At 40.4% G+C, this 19,036-nt stretch overlaps 1 protein-coding gene across 2 annotated transcripts in view; it reads left to right on the forward strand.

The window, feature by feature from the left end:
* Window positions 1–19,036, forward strand: part of LOC126162253 (40-kDa huntingtin-associated protein) — a 92,507-nt gene that overhangs the window by 18,096 nt on the left and 55,375 nt on the right. The window contains exons 2-3 of one of the 2 annotated variants that reach the window (XM_049918643.1): window positions 7,217–7,449; window positions 12,828–13,030. In XM_049918643.1, coding sequence (XP_049774600.1) covers window positions 7,260–7,449; window positions 12,828–13,030 — 393 coding nt within the window. In that variant the 5' untranslated portion in view covers window positions 7,217–7,259. The remainder of the gene's footprint in view (window positions 1–7,216; window positions 7,450–12,827; window positions 13,031–19,036) is intronic. The other variant, XM_049918644.1, reaches the window with a different exon arrangement.

Genomic DNA, 19,036 nt, shown 5'->3' on the forward strand with positions numbered 1-19,036 from the left:
TTTGGTTGTTTTTGACAACGATAAAAGGCAACACGAGAGGTGCAAATAGACGGACAGAAGTGAGCACATTTTAGCAAAGGACAAAGACGCAGGATCTTTCAAAGGAGCCAATTGCGACAACAACTGATACATTTGAGGTGAAATCCATGAAAGGAACAGAGACTTACATGTTTGTTCGTCCGCGACATGAAATGCCAAGAAGTGCTGTCGGAGACGTTTTTTGTAATCAGACCAGTCTTCCGCCGTCTCGTCGTAAGGAGGAAAAGAAGGTAGAGACGACGACGAGAGACGCCTCGCATTTGATGCTGCGACGAAATCACGAATCGCATTTGTGAGAAGCATTTGCTGTTCTATGAGACCTTGCAATAGTTGCTGTAAAGTAGCCATGGAAACACGTGGGTCAACGATGGAAAAGAAAAATCCCCTCCTCGTCGCCAATTGTAATAACTTCAAGTTGAACAAATATATTTCCAGGAAGACACAATACATGAAAGTCACGGATAAAGTAAACAGAGTAAGACGTGTATACACTTTAACAGTCAAATCATAACTGAGTCCAAGTCCAGCGGCCGCTGGCTGGCTGGCTGCTTAGGAGGCGCTGCTGCTGCATGGCTGGCAGACAGCACCGCATGTAGAGGACGCGTGTAACTGCACGGCGGCACTTTGAAAGATCGGCGAGTCACAACAGTGTTCTATTGGGGATTTTCATGTCTTTAGTTATGTGTTAGTTTCTTGAATTGTGTTGACATAATTTTTATATTAAAATTTTGGCTGAAGCTTATGAGGTGACACCATTTTTATTGTTCCTGTTATGAGTGGTTTACAATACTGTGATTCTCCCATGTTTTTCTTTTCCTAACTGCCCACTGAAATCACCTAGCAGGATTCTGATGTGATGTTTAGGAATTTTGTTCATGGTTTCTTCCAGAAGTTCCTGGAGTCATGTAACACCTGTAGGTCTTTTCTGTGGTAGTCATTTGTTGGTTGTGACCATTAATTAGTGTGTGTGCCTTGTTTCCTGATTTTATTGATAGTTTTGAGCGTCTTTCCGAACATGACATAAAATCAGCGAGTGAATCTGTGATGGACCTGTGCCAAATTGTTTCGGTTCTGTGTTGATATGTACTGGAAGTATTCCTTTATAGAACCTGTAACTCCCAGAATCAAAGTGATTTTCATCTGTAAACTGGGATTCTTACAGGACCATAATTTTGATGCTGAATCTGTGTAGTGTATTTGTTAGGTGTTTAGTTTTCCTGGTTTCAGTAAGGTGTTTATGTTCAGTGTACCTATTAAAAATTTTGGTTTCCTCAAAGAGATTTTGAGACGCTCTGATCCTTCACTATGTGGCATGTCTGGTCTCCCAGAATCCTATGACGAGAAAGGGAATCCATTCTATTGACTGGGACCTGTGGTAGTAGAATTCTTTCTTGCTGTTCTGTCATGGTTGCTTCAAGTTGAAGAGTGTTTTTGGGTAATCTCTGATGGAGGTTATGAGAGTATAAGACTTAATTGTTGAGATCAAGCTGTACATCTTCAGCCACATCAACGAGGTGAACAAATGCTTACCAACAGCTGCTGGAGACCAGATCAGATGCTGATTGGTTTTGCGATAATATTTGGTCCACCTTGGTTTCCCAGGGCTCCTCATATCTGCCACTCAGGGAGGTGCTCAGAAGTATAAATTTAAAGTAAATGGCTCAAGATAATTTAGAGATTTTTAGTAACATTGTTTTTAAACATTGATTTTTCTTTCTATGGTAGTATAGATAATAAGTTTAGGTATGGTACTGAGTCAAATACTTTTCAGGAATTGAGGATTACTGCATCTACTTGGTCTTAACCCGATGCCTGCAGTAAGTCATTTCAGGAAAGTGCAAGCTGGGCTTCATATGATAGATGTTTTAGGTACCTGTGCTGGTTGGCATAAAGAAAGTTATTGTGTTTGAGATATCTCGTTACATTTGAGCGTAAGTGTTCTAAAATTTTGTAGATCACTTCCCTTTTTAGATAGGTGTGATCTGTGCTTTCTGGACAAGGTTCTTTTTATTCAAGGTATCTATGGTAATTATAGTTAGAGGAAGGGCTAACTCAGCCCCGGTATAGAATGTGATTGGGATTCGATTGTGACCTGAACCTGTGATCAGTTTTAATCATATCAGCTGTCAGACTTTGACACTTATGTCAATTTCACTCATCTTTTCAGTGATACCAGAATTGAACTGGAGCATATTCCTGGGTTTTGCTTTGCAAAGGAACGTTTGAAAACAGTATTTCAGCTTCTGCTTTGGTACTCACAATTTCTGTTTTTGTCTCATCTATGAGTGTGCGCACACTAACTTTTCTGCCACTAACAGCTTTTATGCGGAGCAAGAATTTATTTGGGTCTTGTGAAAGATCTTTTGACACTATTCTGCTACAGTAGTCATTGATGGCTTCACACATTGCTCTTGACAGCTAAATGCATTTCATCTATCTGTAGCACTATAAAGGGCTATTACAAATGATTGAAGCGATTTCATAAATTCACTGTAGCTCCATTCATTGACATATGGTCAAGACACACTACAGATACGTAGAAAAACTCATAAAGTTTTGTTCGGCTGAAGCTGCACTTCAGGTTTCTGCCGCCAGAGCGCTCGAGAGCGCAGTGAGACAAAATGGCGACAGGAGCCGAGAAAGCGTATGTCGTGCTTGAAATGCACTCACATCAGTCAGTCATAACAGTGCAACGACACTTCAGGACGAAGTTCAACGAAGATCCACCAACTGCTAACTCCATTTGGCAATGGTATGCGCAGTTTAAAGCTTCTGGATGCCTCTGTAAGGGGAAATCAACAGGTCGGCCTGCAGTGAGCGTTGAACGTGTGCAGGTAAGTTTCACGCGTAGCCCGCGGAAGTCGATGAATAAAGCAAGCAGGGAGCTAAACGTACCACAGCCAACGGTTTGGAAAATCTTACGGAAAAGGCTAAAGCAGAAGCCTTACCATTTAAAATTGCTACAAGCCCTGACACCCGATGACAAAGTCAAACGCTTTGAATTTTCGGCGCGGTTGCAACAGCTCATGGAAGAGGATGCGTTCAGTGCGAAACTTGTTTTCAGTGATGAAGTGATGGGGTTATGTGAAAGATTCAGTGTTTAAACCTCCTCTACCAAGAAACGTACCAGAACTGCGAGCTCGCATGAACGATGCTTTCGAACTCATTGATGGGGACATGCTGCACCGAGTGTGGGAGGAACTTTATTATTGGCTTGATATCTGCCGAATCACTAAAGGGGCACATATCGAACATTTGTGAATGCCTAAAAAAACTTTTTGAGTTTTTGTATGTGTGTGCAAAGCATTGTGAAAATATCTCAAATAATAAAGTTATTGTAGAGCTGCGAAATCGCTTCAATCATTTGTAATAACCATGTACTTTGCTTTACAGCTATTATGCAGTAATCTGTTACTTTAGAAGTTTCTTTACAGTGACTGGATACCATGGAGGTCCCTTCCCTTTGTGAACTGTTCTGTCGAGCGCATATCTATCCATTGCATGGTAAAGTAAACTATTCTTTTAGACTTGAGCCATATCTCTTGAGCTAAAAGTTTCAGATTCCTCACTGAGATATGCCGCTATTGCTTCTTTATATAATTTACTGGACAAAAAAAAACTACTTGTTTTAACTGTTCTTTGTTCTTTTGTTCTTTGGTATCATTGTTACTGTAACTGCCTGAGGTCACTGATATGTTTCTATGTGGACATTCTCAAAAAGGTCATGTCTCTTTGTTGCCATTATATCAAGTTTTTAAAATCATGGTTGAGGTTCTGAACTATTTGCCCTACGTAGTTTTCAGAGAATTAGTAATGTTTTACATGATGTCACTAACTGTAACTATCCCAATTGATTGTTGGATGATGGAAGTCTCCTCTGATGATTACAATATGGTAGGCATACATACATACTACAGACGTGCAGTTTTCTCCTAACTTTTCAGACACATCACAAGATGAGTCAGGTGGTCGATAAGAGGACCCTGTCATAGTTTTACATCCAACCCTGATGCTGAGTGTGGTACAGACAGTCTCACATGCAGCTGCAACTTCTGACTCGGAGGTTTTGACTTTCTTGTCTACTACGTCAAATACACCACCTCTGTTTCCATTTACCTGTTGTTGTTGTTGTTGTTGTGGTCTTCAGTTCAAAGACTGGTTTGATGCAGCTCTCCATGCTACTCCATCCTGTGCAAGCTTCTTCATCTCTGAATAACTACTGCAACCCACATACTTCTGAATCTGCTTACTGTTTGTTTCTTTGCCTCCCTGTGCAGTTTTTATCCCCCCCCCCCCCTCACACACACACACACACACACACACACACACACACACACACACACACACACACACTTCCCTCCAGTACTAAATTGGTGATCCCTTGATGTCTCGGAATGTATCCTACCAATCGATTCCTTCAGTCAGGTTGTGTCACAAATTTCTTTTCTCCGCAATTCTATTCAGTACCTCGTCATTAGTTATTTGATCTACTCATCTAATCGTCTGTAGCACCACATTTCAAAAGCTTCTATTCCCCTCTTTTCTAAACTGTTTGTCGTCCATGTTTCACTTCCATACACTCCATACAAATAGTTTCAGAAAAGACTTCCTGACACTTCAATCTATACTCAATTTTAACAAATTTCTCCTCTTCAGAAACACTTATCTTGCCATTGCCTGTCTAAATTTTATATCCTCTCTACTTTGACCATCATAAGTTATTTTGTCACCCAAATAGCAAAACCCATCTGCTACTTTAAGGATCTCATTTTCTAATCTGATTCCCTCAGCATCACATGATTTAATTTGACTACATTCCATTATCTTTGTTTTGCTTTTGTTGATGTTCATCTTACATCCACCTTTCAAGACACTGTCCTTTCCATTCAGCCACTCTTCCAAGTCCTTCGCTGTCTCTGTCAGAATTAAAATATCATTGGCAAACCTGAAAAGTTTTTACTTTTTCTCCCTGGACTTTATCATCTACTCCAAATTTTTCTTTTTTATTCCTGTACTACCTGCTCAATATAAAGATTGAGTAACATCAGGGATAAGCTACAAACCTGTCTCACTCCTTTTTCAACTACTGATTCCCTTTCATGCCTCTGTACTCTTATAACTGCCATCTGGTTTCTATACAAATTCTAAATAGCCTTTCGCTTGCTGTATTTTACACCTGCCACCAACAGAATTTGAAAGAGAGTATTCCAGTCAACATTGTCAAAAGCTTTCTCTAAGTCTAAAAATGCTATAGATGTAAGTTTACTTTCCTCAACCTGTCTTCTCTGAGTAGTCATAGGGTCAGTATTGCCTCGCAAATTCCCACATTTCTTTGGAATTCAAGCTGATGTTACCTGAGGTTGGCTTCTACTAGTTTTTCCATTCTTCTGTAAAGAATCCTTGTTAAGGTTTTGCAACTGTGATTTATTAAACTGATAGGTTGACACCTGCTTTCTTTGGACTTGGAATTATTATATTCTTCTTGAAGTCTGAAGGTATTCTGCCTATCTTATACATCTTGCTCACCATATGGAAGAGTTCTGTCATGGCTTGCTCTCCCAAGGTCATCAGTAGATCTAACGGAATGCTGTCTTCTCCTGAGGCCTTGTATTGAGTTAGGTCTTTCAATGCTCTGTCAAATTCTTCATGCGGTACCATATCTCCCATCTCGTCTTCACCTATGTCCTCTTCCATTTCCATAATATTGCCCTGAAGTACATATCCCATGTATAGTCCCTCTATATACTCCTTCCACATTTCTGCTTTCTCTTCTTTGCATAGGACTGGCTTTCCATATGAGCTTGTGATTTCATACAGATGGTCCTCTTTTTTCCAAAGGTTTCTTTAATTTTCTTGTAGGCAGCATCCCCTAGTGATACACACTTTGCCCTCCAGCCACTCCTGTGTAGCCATTTTGCACTTCCTGTCATTCCCTTTTTTTTAGGTGTTTGTATTCCCTTTTGCGTGCACCATTTACTGCATCTTTATATTTTCTCCTTTCATCAATTAAATTTAATATATCTTGTGTTATAAGGATTTCTTCTGCCCCTCATGTTTTTACCTACTTGATCCTCTGCTGCCTTGACTGTTTCATCCCTCAAAGCTCCCATTCTTCTTCTACTGTACTGCTTTTCCCTGTTCTTGACAATCATTCACTAATGCTCACTAATGCTCCCTCTGAATTTCTGTACAAGATTTGGCCCTTTCAGTTTATTCAGATTCCATCTCTTTAAATTCCTACCTTTTTGCAGTTTCTTCAGTTTTAGTCCACAGTTCATAAACAAAAAATTGTGGTCAGAGTCCACATCTGTCCCTGGAAATGTCTTACAACTTAAAATAGGTTTCCAAAATCTCTGTCGTACCATTATGTAATCAATCTGTAACCTTCTGGTGTCTCCAGGTCTCTTCGACGTATACAGCCTTCTTTTATGATTCTTAAACCAAGTGTTCACTATGATTAAATTATGGTCTGTACAAAATTGTACTAGGTGGCTTCCTCTTTCATTCCTTTCTCCCAGTCCATATTCACCTACTGTTTTATGTTCTCTTCCTTTATCTACTATTGAATTCCAGTCCGTGATGACTACTAAAATTTTGTCTCCCTTAATTATCTGAGTAATTTCTTGTACCTCCTCGTCCATTTTTTCTATCACTTCATCATCTGCTGAGCTAGTTGGGGTATAAACAATTTGTACTACTGTGCTGGGTGTAGGCTTCGTGTTTATCTTAGCTATGATAATGCATTCGCTATACATTTCATAGTAGCTTATCCAAATTCCAATTTTTTATTCGTTATTGAACCTACTCCTGCATTATCCATATTTGATTTTGTATTTATAACCCTGTATTCACCTGAGCAGAATTCCTATTTCTCCTGTCACCGAACTTCACTAACTCCCACGATATCTAACATTATCTTATCCGTTTCCCTTTTTAAATTTTCTAACCTGTCTACCTGATTAAGGGAGCAGACATTCCATGCTTCGATCCGTAGAATGCCAGTTTTGTTTCTCCTGTTAATGACATCCTCCTGTGTAGTCCTTGCCCGGAGATTCAAATAGGGGACTATTTTACCTCCGGAATATTTTACCCATGAAGATGCCACTGCCATTTAACCATACAGTAGAGCCACATACCCATGGGAAAAAGTTATGCATGTAGTTTCCCTTGCTTTCAGCTGTTCACAGTACCAGCACAGTGCAGCAAGACCATTGTGGTTGATGTTACAAGGCCATATCAATCAATCATCCAGACTGTTGCCTCTGCAACCACTGAAAAGGCTGCTGCCCTCCTCAGGAACCACATGTTTGTCTGGCCTCTCAACAGATGCCTCTGTTGTGGTTGCACCTACAGTGCAGCTACCTGTACCTCTGAGGAATGCAAGCCTCCCCACTCCCCACCAACAGCAAGGTCTGTGGTTCAGGGAAGGCCCATTTACCTATCCTTTTGATATATGCTTAAATTTACCTAAAAATCTCACTGCTGTCAACTTCAGATTTTAACCCACTTTCTATATCTAGTATTATGTGAGCTGCTCTTGTTTTTAGGAGTGCTTCACTCTGTCACTTTGTTGTGAATGCTTTGACACTTAACCACTTGTATTCTAATACTCTCACTTGTAGGAGGCATTTCTTTCGATCTTTCCTGCCTGGTATCCAATAGATACCGTTATCTGGAGCAGATGGAGAGTTGTCTACTGTAAAAATATCTTGTGTGAGTGCCACACACACTTTGGTGGCAGTTTCTTATGTTTGCTGCACACTTGACCCTTTTAAGGGCACTTCACAGTTCTCGACCCTGTGGCACAAATCTAGGAAGTGACAGCCTAGCTTGTCACAGAGCCTCCACAGTCTCTGGTTCAAGCCTTCTGCTCAACTCAAAACCAGGGAGCAATGATCTGTTGTGGGGGAAGTGCTGCAAATTGTGAGCTGTACTGAAACTCCAAGAGCTCATTAGATGTTCTTAGTCTTCTCTGCCAGTTTTGGAGTGATCCAAATGTGATCTTAGAGCCCAGACAATAAGAATCATCTGTCCCAACATGCGCCATCTGCAGTTGGTTGCACCTTGTTCCCTCAATGGCAGCTGGAATAGCTTCTTTAGTAAGTTTTATCTGGCCAGGCTAAATAAGCACTACAAAGGGCATTCAAAAAGTTTTGCACAGTCATCTCTAATTTTTTTTTAATTTTTTGTAGGAGGAGAATGAAGTTTTCTGTGAACATATTTGGAACATTTAGCTGTACATCGAGCCTACTAAATGTAGCCTCCATCAGCTGTGATGCATCTGGTCCAACATTCTTTGCACGATGTAAATGCACTTTGGTAAAATTCTGGGGATTGTCTTTTACACCATTGCTTGACTCAGGAAATAAGGTTTTTCTCACTATCCCATGTTTTACTGTGTAGGTATGTCTTCAGACGACCAAAGAGGTAAAAATCAGCCAAGTCCGGACTGTGGAGAGGATAAGGAACAAGTTTCCAACCCATTTTCCTGATTTTCTCCTGCATCATAAGGGCTGTGTGGGGTTTGGCATTGTCATCGTGTAGTCTGATGAACTGACCCTGAAGCTGTGATCTGTGGGTCTTGATGGCACGTTGCAGCTTGTCCAGTGACAAACATTAACGGTCCCAGTTAATTGTAGAGCCAGGTTCCAAAAAGTCAATGAAAATCATACCACACTGATCCCAGAAAAAGGAGACCATCACCTTTTGGCCTACTGTTCGTGAAAGTCTTGGTTTCTTCTTCTGAACGGAACCCAGATGACACCAATCCATGGATTGGTTTTTGCTCTCTGGTTCGAATAAAAACAACCGTGTTTCATCCTGGGTCCCCTTATTCACATCACTCACTGCTGTCGATTGTCTACCGCATCGTAGATTGTCCAGTACAGAGAAATCACTTTCTTTATACCTCTGCAACCATCACTGGATACTGCTGCGATCCACTGTGTCCTCCACATAAACAGGGAGCAACTTCCTGTGAATTGATGTGGCAGAGTCATTGCCAGTCTTGAAGAGGAATTCCATCACCAACCATTGTTGCAACCTGACTTCTACTTCACGGTCCATTATGGCTCACATGTAAATAAAAGAAAATGCTTTTATATACCAACTTGTAGCTAAGTGTTCCAAGTATGTTCACAAAAAATTTCATTCTTCCCCTGCAAAAAAATAAAAAAAATAGAGATGACTGCAAAACGTTTTGAACGCCCTTTGTAGATAAGTAAATAAATAAATAGATAATGAGGCCCCCAGGCACACACACTGACTGTACAGTGTTGCTTCCCATCCCTTGCTACAGTTTTGCTGAGGGGTACCACTGTTTGCCATGTTTCAAGTTCTGGTAATGAATAGACCCCTACCCTTTTGTGTTTCCCTCCCCTTGACATGAGAGATAGCACGTTTCCCCAACAGCTGAAGTGAGTCTCACTAGCTCAGTTTTTGGTTCAGTGGAAGACAGCACCTGGAACTTGTTGGTTATAAAGATGAGCTAACACCCTGCATACTCTGTAAACATTGTCTTCTGTGAACAGAATGATCTATACCTACCACTGACACTCCACTCACAGCCAAGTGGATGCGTAGTGATGGGTTCTGTATTTGCTGCAGAAGAGACGGTATCCACACGAGAGAGAATACTTGAAGTAACTTTAATATCTTTACATGATATTCGGTAACCCTCCCAACACACCCAGCTTCCAATCACTTGAGAGTAGTCAGGGCAGTTTTGAATTGCTTACAAATAGCAACTAACTCATCCTGTGCCCAATATCAGCCTGCACAGTGGGCATGCATTGTGCCTGTGCAATATTTTACAGAACGGTAAACAAATAACTTTAAACTGAGTTCATTAATTGTCATTTAATTTAATTTATGAGTTTGATGTGCTACAACTATTACCAATAGTGTTTTAGGACTGAAGTGATTAGCAGCCAAAATGAGATATCTACAGTATTACGATAACAGAAAAACTTTGTATAGAATTTACTGTTTTGCTGATTTGTTTTTTGGGTTATGATCACTAACAAACTTGACAATAGCATTAATCTATGTCAAATACAGACAAAATACACTCATATTAAAAGATAAAACTAATGTAACATAAGTTAGTTACTTAAAGTAACTGTAAATCACAAACACCAATTTACTGTGAAATAGACTATGCACTACACTCACAATTTACAGAAATTCTGGATAATAGATGTTTGCAAGCATCTGAAAATCCTCAAAAATATAGCTTTTTGACATAAATGATTGGTTTTGAATGAGGATGCTGTAGCCAAAAGTTTCTAAAATGCGCAAGTGAAGCTTACAACTGACGATACAGCAAGAGTTATTTGCAGCAATCGCAGATGTTTGAAAACGCACATTGTATTGTGATACACTTGGATATTGACACAATCAGTGAAAGATTATGTGAAAAGACACAACTGGAATTGTAGAATGTTAGAATGTAGAATTTCAAATTGGACCTATGTGGCACCCATGGTCTCACACAAAGGAAAATAAAGTGTAACTGGATAGTGGCAGCAGGAGGTTATCCAATTACATTATATTGTCACAAATTCATTTTTGTCATTGTTGCAAAGCAAAATATGTAAGTCAGCTTGTATATGTAAATAAATGTGAGAATTTCATGGATTTTTTTACTTGGCTGTATGACCAGCAAAGGACTCAACATACTGAAAGTTACTTGTACACTCCTGGAAATTGAAATAAGAACACCGTGAATTCATTGTCCCAGGAAGGGGAAACTTTATTGACACATTCCTGGGGTCAGAAACATCACATGATCACACTGACAGAACCACAGGCACATAGACACAGGCAACAGAGCATGCACAATGTCGGCACTAGTACAGTGCATATCCACCTTTCGCAGCAATGCAGGCTGCTATTCTCCCATGGAGACGATCGTAGAGATGCTGGATGTAGTCCTGTGGAACGGCTTGCCATGCCATTTCCACCTGGCGCCTCAGTTGGACCAGCGTTCGTGCTGGACGTGCAGACTGCGTGAGACGACGCTTCATCCAGTCCCAAACATGCTCAATAGGGGACAGATCCGGAGATCTTGCTGGCCAGGGTAGTTGACTTACACCTTCTAGAGCACGTTGGGTGGCATGGGATACATGCGGACGTGCATTGTCCTGTTGGAACAGCAAGTTCCCTTGCCGGTCTAGGAATGGTAGAACGATGGGTTTGATGACGGTTTGGATGTACCGTGCACTATTCAGTGTCCCCTCGACGATCACCAGTGGTGTACGGCCAGTGTAGGAGATCGCTCCCCACACCATGATGCCGGGTGTTGGCCCTGTGTGCCTCGGTCGTATGCAGTCCTGATTGTGGCGCTCACCTGCACGGCGCCAAACACGCATACGACCATCATTGGCACCAAGGCAGAAGCGACTCTCATCGCTGAAGACGACACGTCTCCATTCGTCCCTCCATTCACGCCTGTCGCGACACCACTGGAGGCGGGCTGCACGATGTTGGGGTGTGAGCGGAAGACGGCCTAATGGTGTGAGGGACCGTAGCCCAGCTTCATGGAGACGGTTGCGATTGGTCCTCGCCGATACCCCAGGAGCAACAGTGTCCCTAATTTGCTGGGAAGTGGCGGTGCGGTCCCCTACGGCACTGCGTAGGATCCTACGGTCTTGGCGTGCATCCGTGCGTCGCTGCGGTCCGGTCCCAGGTCGACGGGCATGTGCACCTTCCGCCGACCACTGGCGACAACATCGATGTACTGTGGAGACCTCACGCCCCACGTGTTGAGCAATTCGGCGGTACGTCCACCCGGCCTCCCGCATGCCCACTATATGCCCTCGCTCAAAGTCCGTCAACTGCACATACGGTTCACGTCCACGCTGTCGCGGCATGCTACCAGTGTTAAAGACTGCGATGGAGCTCCGTATGCCATGGCAAACTGGCTGACACTGACGGCGGCGGTGCACAAATGCTGCGCAGCTAGCGCCATTCGACGGCCAACACCGCAGTTCCTGGTGTGTCCGCTGTGCCGTGCGTGTGATCATTGCTTGTACAGCCCTCTCGCAGTGTCCAGAGCAAGTATGGTGGGTCTGACACACCGGTGTCAATGTGTTCTTTTTTCCGTTTCCAGGAGTGTATTTCCATTGATGACTCTCCATCGAAGGTAATACTACTTCCTCCCTACCACAAATTCCTTAACCTGCTCACAAATTTAGTTAGATAGTTTCATCAATAAATGTTGCTGTGGTACCAAGTCAATTTTTTTGAAGTCAAGAAGTATTCCATCTACCAGTCTGCCTACATTCATTGCTTTCAGGATGTCATGTGATAAAAATGTGAGTTAGCTTTGATATGATTGTTGTTTATTCATTCTATTTCAGAAATTTCATTATGTTTGAGCTTGGGATATTTTTAAGAATCTACAAATGATGGATACAAGTGACACTGAACTGTAGTTCTGTGGGTCAGTTATCAACTCTTCTTGCAGATGATGAGTATGACCTGTTCTTTCTTCAACCACTACACCATTTGATTGTTTGGGGGATCTTTGGTATATTACTGTTGAGAGGATGCAGAGGGGCAAGTTTTAACTGGGCGGTACTCCTGAATCATCTTCGTACAGAAACATTTAAGAACATAATAGAGAAAATTTGAAAGTAGGTCTGAAATCATTATAATAAGTCGAAGATAATGTATAGTCAATACATTAAAGGGAAAACAGTACAAATTAACACTGATGTCGTAATTTAAAGGTGTTTTTTTATTTTAAAGCTGCACACTCTGATCATAGCTGTTATTTTGTAAAGGTGCTTTGGCATTAAGATGCGAACGAGAAGAACTCCCTCAGTATGCTGGCTTGTGCTGGGCTGCAGCTGCTAGATGTGAAGGTTCATTGGGGAACAATCCTGCAGAAGCCTGGGCTCTGGTACGTGCTGCCAGGCAATTCCTGTCAGCAGAAACCAAAGCAGCATCTGTAGGCTGTACTGGTCCTGGTGCTGATTACCTGCAGGTACTTACACATCAGTCATCTCCACAGAAAAAAGTCGTTCAGCTAAGTTTCTTGTCACATATTAGCAAATAAGTTTTTTTTATCGGTTGCTAACTGTTCAGATTATTTTTACAGATTTTTATTGCTTGCCTATGTATTGTGACTGACCGACCTAAAAGTTAAATTGTGTATAATTAAGATTACCTTATATTTGCTTAATAATCCATATGCCATTCTCTCTCAATTTAGTGTTTTTCACATGAATTTCATACCTGATTTTTTTTAGATGTTTATGTAAAATGTCTGATACATGTGTACCAGAATTTCTCAAAATTTTTCAGTGGGAGCTCCTTCTGTACAGAGACATTCCTTAGACACCCACATCACTGTTATAAATGTAGTTAGTAGTGATACCATATAAAAACAACAGATATTTTAGTTTCCACGTGTATTTTTCTGTAAGATCGCAATGACACTCTTTGCTGAAACATGGAGTAAATTTGTAATGACAGACAATAAATACTTGAACCATATCAGTATATCATTAAAGAACTATGATTAAAATAGTGGATTAGAACACTAGTAGTGGAAATGAAAATTCATTCACATAATCATCTTCTGTAGATCCCTTCATTAAGGATGGGATGTAGGGATGTAGAATGAGCCATTCCAAGTGTTGTACATGGCAGTCACACTCATATTTGATGAGGTACATAACTTCATTGGAATCAGGGCTTAACAACTCATTTATATTGAGCACGGGCACGAGCATGAGCACTTGCACCTGCTCAGGCTCTTGCTCACGAGTAGTTGCTGCATGGTGGTAATAAGGGGGAATGAGTGTGCAAACTGCGGTGGCAACAACATGGGAGAGGCACCAACTCTGAAATAGGGTAGAGTCAGTTTTGATAGCAGTGCTCCCTAATATCAGAAATGGCGAGTCAGCATTATGTAACACCAACACTGTCTTCACATTTCGATCTGCAGAATGAGATCTTTTTACACAAAAAGATGGGTAGTTGCAGCTGAACATTTACGTCCATTTCAGGTAGAACAGTTTCATGTGGTGCCGTTATAAAACACGAAAATCATGTCTCGCATAGGCTATGGCAGATAATGTTAAGAGCCAGCTTGGAAAATCATTGTTAGGAGTTTATTGTGCATTCTTTACAGGTCTGTGAAAGTGTAGACATCACTGGCACAGAACTAGATTTGACTTTCTTAGCACTGTTGAAGGAAATGTAAAAAAATGTGAGTTTTTCATGGAATTTATTTGTTTGTACGTGTGTGTAAGGTCAACCATGTTGGGGAAATGAAACAGGATTCGTAGTCCAACTGAAAGGGAAAATGAAAAAGCTTCCAGTACCCAATTCATGCTGAATTGTAACTGGAAGTAATTGATCTGTAATGTGACAGGTAACATTAAGACAGTATAGATTTCTCCAAGTATTTCCTTCAGGATCGAGTTCCTCATTTAGAAAGTCTTGTCACAGATCTTCTGCCTGTTCCCTATGGTGATGGAGGGAGATACGGTGGTTGTTGCTCACAGGCATATGCTCACAGAGTCCATTTCCTGTGAAGCCCTGTTCTAAATGATGAATAGTGCATTCAGACAGAGATAATTCATGAAAGAACTTCGTATCTTAAATTGTATTTAAGCTGGAAAATTAAAGGTTCCGTATGGGAGATTAAAAATTTCTTACACTGCACATGAATTTATAGATTCCAAAAATTGTGTGAATGTAGTTGAATTACTAACCTGCCACCCATCCCTCCCTCCAACTTTTTTTTTTTTTTAATTCATACACATGAAGAGTGAAATACTTTATTCATGAAAGTTCAACCCAAAACTTTAAATTTTGCCTAGATAAGTATTAAATACTCAAGATATGTGGGACACTGTTGGTTCTGTACAAGACTTGTGCAAATTCTGGGATTCTTAATGTAGATTTGATACTTAACAGAAACTACACACAAATTATACAGTTTGAATACTTTTACAATTTTATAACTTTTTGTTATATTTTTCTGTTGAAAATTAGGATTAGTTAACTTGCAATCAGAGATCGAGGTAATTTTAGACAAATCTGTAGTAATATGTATTATCTTTTTGAATAGTCTTTGCTCATTCATTAGTTTTAAAGCTTGTTTAGTTTTAACAAAAGAAATGTCGCTTTCATGTAGTATGAATATATTCTTACCTTTCAAAATGGGTTTCAGAAACATCATACTGGCTTCTCCATTTTCAGCACATGCCATAAAAATATTTTAAAAAGTTTTGATTTAAAAATTCACCTTGTTCCACACACCCTGCAGTTGCACTATCAATAGCATCTGCCGCACCTTTAACATGAGATTTGGCGTAGAATAACAAGTCTGTATTCACTTCAAATACTTTCTCCATCACACACAAATTGAATATGGTATACTTGTTTTGAAATTGGGAAGTACAGCCTTCTGAGCAAACTGTCAACTTGTTGAGGCATGGAAGCTTTAGGTTTAGATCAGCTGTAATTTTATTTGCAAGAAAATAATTTTTTGTGCCAACAGCAGTTCAATTTTATTTATTCTCCATCAGTTTCGATAATGGCTACTACCTTCACATGAGATACTGCAAGGTACAAGACAGGATAATAAAGGTATGTGATTTCCTACAATCTTGCAACATGAAAATAGGTTGAAAAATTTTTGTAGCATTGGATGCTTACATGATGTACATCAATTGATCAAAAATGCATCTCTTCCACATATGGCAACATCAAGTATAAAATGTGACAAATTATCACAATAATTGTTTCATTGAATTTCCATTGTAGTAGATTTACGCCATAAATAACTTTTTGAGTTACTAAGTTTACTGTTTCATTTTATTTATTTAATGAGTAATCAGGGATTAATTTGGACATTTTAATTAAAAAACTTCAACTGTATTGGCTATACACACGTAGAATTTTTAAAAATTGATGATAGAACCAAAAATACTATGTTATTTGTGATTGACAAATGTGCAGTTTATGTAAAAGTTTGTATTGATTTCATGAATGTCATGTTTTGAAGTTAACATAGTTTTTAGTTAATGTAATGAAATTTAGCTGTTACAGCAATGTACATAACTGATACAGCAATACATAATGTACTTTAACTAGTTCCATAGTTTGCAGATAATATGAGCTCCTATACTTGATACACCTATGGCATAGGGTTCATCAAACGACCTTCACAATACAGCACATGGAAAAATAAAATACCTATTATCTTTCCAGGTGAGCTCTGATTTCCCTTATTTTATTATGATGATCATTTCTGCCTTTGTAGGTTGATCTCAATAAAATGTTTTCACATTTGGAGGAGAAAGCTGATGGTTGAAATTTCGCAAGAAGATTCCACCGCAGCGAAAGACCCATTTATTTTAATGATGTGCACCCCTAAATCCTGTATCCTGTCAGTGATACTGTCTCCCCTATTTCTCGATAACACAAAATTTGCTGTTCTTCTTTGAACTTTCTCGTTGTACTCCATCAATCATATCTGGTAAGGATCCCACACTGTGCAGTGGTATTCCAAAAGAAGATGGACAAGCACAGTGTAGGCAATCTCTTTAGTAGAGTTGTTGCTCCTTTTAAGTGTTCTGCCAATAAAATGTAGTATTGTAATTTGCTAACATTACATGCACTTGAAAGTAAATGATTCTCTCCTTTGGTTAGCAAATAATTGGGAAGTTCTGTCTTGCATACATCTGATGACAGCATTACATTATACTAATAATCTTGGTAGTATTACACTAGATTGTCCCTCACTCAAATATTTTATTTGTTTTTTGTGAAATAGAAGACACACCTAGTAATAGCGTCATGGATTGCCCGAGGTCTAGGTTTGTGGATAGTTATAAGTACCATAAGGACAATATAACTTCCTGAATCACCAAGTCACCGAATGATGATGATAGGATAGTGATTAGGAGGGAAGGAAGTAGAAGGCGGGAGATGAAAAATGTTTGCAGGTAAAATTTGAAGTGAAATAATTTGATGTGTTCCACTGACATTTATGGATGGCCTTTATCAATTTCATGGGTCTGGTATTTGCTAATACTTTCACTGCTATCACACATAAAACTTGTTACAATTGCAATATACTGCATCACACTAGATTGTATTTGTATGCTAATTTCATGACTGTCAGGTATCCTCGTATAGACCAACTCTCTACACAATCTAGTAACATTAATTTAATGATGTTATTTTAATAAATGTTTTCCAAATAAAATTAAAAATAAATGAAATGTATTCACAATTGTGAATATGGACAATCATCAGCTGTATAACGACAGTGAAAATTGGTGCCAAACTGGGACTTGAACCATGATTTGCCGCTTCTTGCGAGTGACTGCCTTATCATTAGGCCATCCAAGCACACTTTGTGGTCAGACTCAAACTTCTGTATGTCATCAAACATGTATCTACAACCTGCACCCGTACATCCATTATTTATATTCCCATACAGGGGAGATATTTTGATTGAAAGTCATTTGCCCGGTGTTGGCGGATATACATGGTCTGTTCAAAAAATTCCAGAACATCCGTAATTTCACACCGGAGGTGTGTCAGAAATGAAATATTGTTCACTGCTGTATTGAGTATAACATTTTGTCGCACAGGTTGCGAATGTCAATATGGCAGATTAGAGGAGCAATACTTCTGCATTAAATTTTACATGAAACTCCAGAAAACCTTTACAGAGACACATCAAACGATCCAGGGAGCCTATGGTGATAAGTGCTTAATCTGTACTGAGTATTACGAGTGGTTCACACAGTTTAACCCCCCCCCCCCCCCCCCCCCCCCGCCCCCCCAACGGGCTCGCCACTTTTTGGCAGGTTCGTGCTTGGCTACCATGGGGCTCCAGCCTTTGCATAATTTTTTTTTCTTCCATGTTGCATGTCTGTCTTCTTGCTATTATTTTTCCCCTCCAGTGGGGAACATGTCTGGAATTCTGTCACTAACAGAAGAACAGTCTCACCATTGTTTTTCGCTCCTTTTTCCTTTCTTTGTTTCCCTTTTCCTCTTGTTCCTCCGCTTTGGCATTTGAGGTTCCTCTTTTTCTTCTTCCTCCCTGTGCACTCCTGAAGGCCGGTCCATGCATCTGATGCGCAACAGGTGACTGGGTAACGTGTAATTCCCCTCCCTGGGTCGACAGTTGGGGTTCGCACGTACCCCCTGGTACAGGCCAGGCCCAGGGAAGGGTGAGTGTCTGAGCTGGAACTTTCCCAAATTGCCAATTGGTCCCTCTGTCAGGTGTTCGGGAGGTGTGACCTGAGGTGTGAACAATCACCTAAGGTGGGTGCGCCCGCTTGTGAAGGGGCCTCCATTTGGAAGGAGTGTGCCATCAGAGATGCTGGCAATGATGGGGGATTTTCTTACAATGAGTCAGTCATCTTCACAATCAACATCTTTGAAACATAAACATAAGCAGGCTAACAATTCAAAGACCCTTCCTGCTACATCACGGTTCCTCGTGGTCTCACGCACTGAAGACACTCAGTCCTTCGCTACAGTAAATCTCATTTATTATTCAGAAAAGTGTCAATGCAGTTGCTGGCCCTGTGAAATCATGCACTCATTTACGGAATGGCACTTTGCTTTTGGAGACTACTTCTGAGTCTCAAGCACAGTAACTGCTTGCTGCCTCACTTCTCCATGGCTACCCAGTTCATGTCGAGCCCCATAAAATTTTGAATTCTTCCCTTGGTGTTATTTATACTAGACTGCTCCAATTCAGCTCTGAGGTTGTGAAATCGCCCAGTGTCAAGGTAGCAGCGCTCAGCTAGGACCAAGATCCATTCGCCAATCTCCATCCCGACAGTAGCAGATGATGTTATTGTAGACCCTATAGCTATTTCCAATACCTTGGGCTGCCCTTTTGCAGAAGTTTTGAGCTCTTCCCACTGTCACCCTGCCTTCCTCCATTGGAAATGAGTGGAAGAGCTCAGGTGATACCGTTCTCTTCTCAGAATCATGAATGCTACAATGC

Source organism: Schistocerca cancellata, chromosome 2 (genome assembly GCF_023864275.1).
Source record: "Schistocerca cancellata isolate TAMUIC-IGC-003103 chromosome 2, iqSchCanc2.1, whole genome shotgun sequence".
Taxonomy (NCBI): Eukaryota; Metazoa; Arthropoda; class Insecta; order Orthoptera; family Acrididae; genus Schistocerca; species Schistocerca cancellata.